A 5,010-nucleotide genomic window follows, 5' to 3' on the forward strand; every position below is an offset into this window, starting at 1 on the left:
TCACCCAAAAATGAAAATTCGGTCAATTTACTCACTGTCAAGCTATTACAAACCTGTATGAATTTCTTTTCAAAAATATTTTGAACAATGTGGGTAACTGAACAGTAGATGGTCCCCATTGACTTAAATAGTATTTTACCATTAACTGTTAGAGCAAATGATGACAGAGTTTTCATTTTTGGGTTAACTACCCCTTTAAGTATGTTAGAGTATGTGATAATGGCACAGTACTTTTTTGTAAGTTAGCTAGTCTACTCTAAAACATTAAAATATTAAAGTATTTGTTACCTGTTGTGACTTTTTTCCAAGGTAATCAGAAAATTAAATTAATACATTGACCTCTTAGGGGCAGAACTAGAAGAGAACACAGGGAACAATGATTACGCTCACTTTGTGAGGCCTAAATACCCAAAGTTTGACATGGTTCGCCCATCAGCGGAACTATATTCCACAGCTCTGATTTCCACACGGACCACTTTAAGCGCGGGACAGATTCTTTGACATTGCTGTAAAGGGGGAGGGACAAAAGCAAACACTTACAAAACGTGTTAGAAAGTATCAACCACTGATTCCTGCTTTATAGTTACAGTAATAGTCAATTATTGTAACTTCAGCGGAATCATGTATCGGCGACCGCTGCAGTCCGCCGTTAGACAGTTATTGAACGCTTCAGCATCGAGAGCTGTGCTCGGAAAGGTAACGTTAACGTTAATTTATAGATATTTAAGTATCCAAAAGGGCAGTAACATCCCTTAAGTGGTTTATATTTGGGTCCTTTAAAGCTTTGTCCTCATTTACGTACTAAGACTGACAGTATAATGTTATTTGGAGTTATTACATTATTTACATTTTGGACAACAGTCTCACCTAACCTGCACTTCTAACTACACCAGGTGACATTATGCATAAATACAGAAAATGTAAAGTGACAAATATAAATATGTATAGATTTATGCATTTAATATGGTTTGTTTATGATGCTTGTGCAAATGCACTTAAGTGCATCTCTTAATCATTATTGTTATTATCAGTGCATTGTACCATAATTCTCTCGAACTTGATTCATATACTAGTATGTAACTATTGTGTTTTATAACATTTGCATACTTTTATTCTTCTTGGTCAGTTGGTTTATTAGTCATATTAGGACAAATTAAGGGATGATCAAGAGTTGGAATCCCATATTTCTTAGGAAAGCAGATGTCAGATTTGATATTTTCGCTTCCCAGGCCATTGAACAAGATGTGTGTCAGTCCAGGGCTTTGGTGGCTTGCCGGATAACAGCGGATGCGGGCGTCCCCAATCACTCACAACGCCGAGCCCTTCACAGCACAAGAGGGGTGTGTGTGATGCTTTTTCTGATCCATTTCCATTCGTCTCTAAGAAATCCTGTCTTGAGTTAGCTAAAGTGAACATTTTTGTTCTCTGAAAACGTTTTTAGGCCATATAATTTCAATTCATTTGATCTAGGTGGAATAATACAACTAAATACATCAATTTATTACATTAATGAAAATATAATGAGAGACACCATGGATAAAAATTCTTTATTCCACAAAACCAGATACATTACATTGATGGCAATTGTCATAATGCAAAAAAATCCAAATAAATAAATAATAATAATAATAAAACTGAATCATTTTTTAAAAATAGTGTTTATTATTTTCTGCTAAAAGCAAAAATGTGCTTTTATGTTGATTTTATGGTGAAATATGAATATGTTTTCATAATGGTGATCAAAAAATCACAAATGGAAGTATGGTAATATGGAAATTATGTTGGCAAACAAATTTAGACTATAAGGTAACACTTTACAATTTAGGTAATACTTTGCAATAAGGTCCTATAGTTAACATTAGTTAATGCTAAAATTAACAATGAGCAATACATTTGCTACGGTATTTGTTAACATTAGTTAATAAAAATACAACTGTTCATTGTTAGTTCATTTTTGCTCAGCTCCGTTACGTTATATGAACGGATACAGCTTTTGATTTTAAAAATGTATTTTTAAATGTTGAAATTAACATTAACTAAGATAATAAATGCTTATTGTAAGTTCATGTTAACTAATGTAGTTAAGTATATGGAAATGTACTGTGAAGTGTTGCCTAATTTTAGTTTGAAATCAATTTAAAACTAATATTTTTCTACAAAACTGATATTTTTCTACAAAAATTATTTCATTTCTGATTCTGAAATTCTAAAAGTCAAGTCTAAAGATCTTGAGAAACATATATTCTCATTTCCTCCCTATACTGTATACGACCCCAAAGGGCAAGTGCTGATTATACTCTACTAAACTTCTACTAGTCAGTATTCCTAATCATAGCAGTAAAACATAAAACTTCCTGTGAGAAATCCGTTGAGGAAGGTTTTATTTCATCCATAGTGCTGGCTTGAGGGAACATTTTCACTGCAGTGACTCCATAAAGTGTATCCAGGTTGAGTTGAGATTTGCAGGGAAATTATTGTAAAATGCTATTTTGTAAAAAAAAAAAGTAATAGCTGATAGATTTGTCATTATAATGGCTGTTTGTCAATATTAAAAACCAAAAGCCTTAGAGATCCTTCAAAATGCGATTTATCCTGTAACTGAGCAAGTTAGTTTTTCCCAAACACAGTATGTTTTGTATTAGCATACCAGTGAGTTTGTAACCTGCTTTTGTCAACATATCGTTTATATGCACTGTCTGTGTGCTGTTAGGTATCCGTGTGTTTATGCCAGCGTTTTATATAGCTCTAATATAGATATGTTTCCATATTCTGTTACAAGCTGCATACTGTTAAAGAGACACCACAGACCACAGATGAAGAGGTGGGGGCCTTCACCAAACTGATTGAGGCCATGGGCTTCACCGGACCCCTCAAATACAACAAATGGGTAAAGAAACAACCTCATCTTGTGTTACTAACTGATTTTCTTTTAAATAGTGCCCTTTTAATATTTGATGTCCCCAATCTGATCACAATTTCTCATAAAATTTGATTTGTGAATGTCACAGAACTTACACATGTCGAGTATATATATATTTATTTATTTATTTATTTATTTTGCCTTCATTATTGTGATAATTAAGTTCATTATTAATTCTTATAAATCTCAATACCACAATGTAAAAATTGTTTGCATTACTGTAATGCGTAAAAAATTAATTTGAGACATTGAGATTATTTACATTAGTATTTATATGCTAGTATAATAAAACAAAATGTGTTATTTTATTCCAGTAATTAGAATATAGTGAGAGTCACCAGCATGAGAATTTGGTTGAACATTTTGTTGAATTATCATGCAAATGTCACAATGGAAAAAATTTGAATAGCCCTTAAAAATCTGTTTGTTTGTTTTTTACATGTATTTTATTTATTTATTTTTATTAAGATATGCAAACATACGCTTATTTTTATGCTATATATAATATTAAAAGACTATTATTATTTATTTATTTTTCATTTTAGGGTGAAATGCAAACATTTTCTTGAGAGTAATGCAGAAATCAACCAGATTTTTTTTTACTGGTGTCGTCTTAAGTTGCATTTCCCGCCTCCACACCCCATTCAACAGCTCGACTATGAAGTAGACAGACACTGTCACGTTTTGGTGCTGGAATGATGACTTCATCTCGTACCGCTACCTGTTTTGTGTTTTCAAAAGCAGGGGCCACACTTTGTGAAATCTGAGATGACCTTCCATGTTAGAGTCATCAGCATCACACGGCTGTCTAAAACTTCAGCATGTCTGCTTCGTTTTGGGGCACATGTTTGACTCGGGGAGACCGGACTTAAAATGTGAACACTGTGGTGTCGTGGCCAATTTCATCAGTTTCTGCTTTTGATCACACCAGATTGAGTGGCTTTTTGATCATGTGTGTCACAAATGTCTCTCTTCTTTTGCAGAAAATTAAGATAGCTGCCTTGCGCATGTACACATGCTGTGTAGAAAGAATTAACTATGACGAGTTTTTTGAAAGTAAGTATTTTTGGTCCTGAATCTTTTCGTTTTTTTTATTCTCAGATGGTATTATGGTCTTATGAGTCTTATGTCATGCTCATTTAAATTTTTTGAAGAATCCTAAACACCCCTCACTTTATCCGAAACGTTGAAATGAGCGTAAAGGGGCCTTATTAGCAGCACCTGAAAGATTTATGTGGCACTTTACAGCTGTGTTATGTTGTTTTCTTTAGCTGAGGAAAAAACAGGTGTAAACGCAATAGCGATTTTGGAATCGGAGCCCAAGTTTGCATTGGTTTGGCTACATGTTGTGTTTTCTCGTTCTCCCTTATGATGTCCTGTACTCCCTCTCTTTCTCCCAGAGTGCTCTCTCCCCGACACGCTCAACTCCTGGTTTTTGGTGGCACAGCTCCACGTTTGGTGAGTTTTTGGACACAGTGTTGCGACATTGGGTCATGCAAATTCCAAATCCTGGATTGGTTATTCATGTAAAGCATTGACTTGATTTATATTCATCTATTAAAACCAACCAAAAACAATCCAAGAGTTGATTTGTTGCTACTTAATTTCAAAGAGCATCATTGCACTCTTCAGAATGAATAGGTTTATTAAAACACCTTTTGCTAAGTGGATTGCAAAAGGTGTTTTAATAAACCTAGTGCAATGCTGCTCTTTGAAATTAAGTAGCAACAAATCAACTCTTGGATTGTTTTTCAACAGAGATTGCAATCATTTTGTGTGTTTGTGGTTTTAAACACTCATTCTGGTTTTAAAACATTGTTTTTTAAACTTTTTTTTTTTCTCTGCAATTTTTGGGAAAATTTGGGGAATTTTCTTAATTAAATTTACTTTTTTTTTTTTTTTTAAGTCTGCACTTTTTCCTAATTTTCAGATTGCCAGAATTTATTAATTTTGCCATATCCAGATTGTTTTACTTTCTCTATTATTTTTATAATATTAAAAATATTTCTTAATAATTTTATGTCATTCTTCTTTTGTTTAAAAATGTTCCATATCCAGATTTGTTTTTTTTTGGGGGGGGGGGGGGCGGG

The 5,010-nt window shown here is 33.4% G+C and overlaps 1 protein-coding gene across 1 annotated transcript in view; it reads left to right on the plus strand.

The window, feature by feature from the left end:
- The first annotated feature begins 471 nt into the window (after nucleotides 1-471).
- Nucleotides 472-5,010, plus strand: part of LOC107696472 (ubiquinol-cytochrome-c reductase complex assembly factor 1-like) — a 25,314-nt gene continuing 20,775 nt past the window's right edge. The window contains exons 1-5 of the mRNA XM_016496816.1: nucleotides 472-696; nucleotides 1,230-1,340; nucleotides 2,780-2,887; nucleotides 3,904-3,976; nucleotides 4,321-4,378. Coding sequence (XP_016352302.1) covers nucleotides 622-696; nucleotides 1,230-1,340; nucleotides 2,780-2,887; nucleotides 3,904-3,976; nucleotides 4,321-4,378 — 425 coding nt within the window. The 5' untranslated portion in view covers nucleotides 472-621. The remainder of the gene's footprint in view (nucleotides 697-1,229; nucleotides 1,341-2,779; nucleotides 2,888-3,903; nucleotides 3,977-4,320; nucleotides 4,379-5,010) is intronic.

This window comes from Sinocyclocheilus anshuiensis, unplaced genomic scaffold (genome assembly GCF_001515605.1).
Source record: "Sinocyclocheilus anshuiensis isolate Anshui unplaced genomic scaffold, SAMN03320099.WGS_v1.1 scaffold522, whole genome shotgun sequence".
NCBI classification, from domain to species: Eukaryota; Metazoa; Chordata; class Actinopteri; order Cypriniformes; family Cyprinidae; genus Sinocyclocheilus; species Sinocyclocheilus anshuiensis.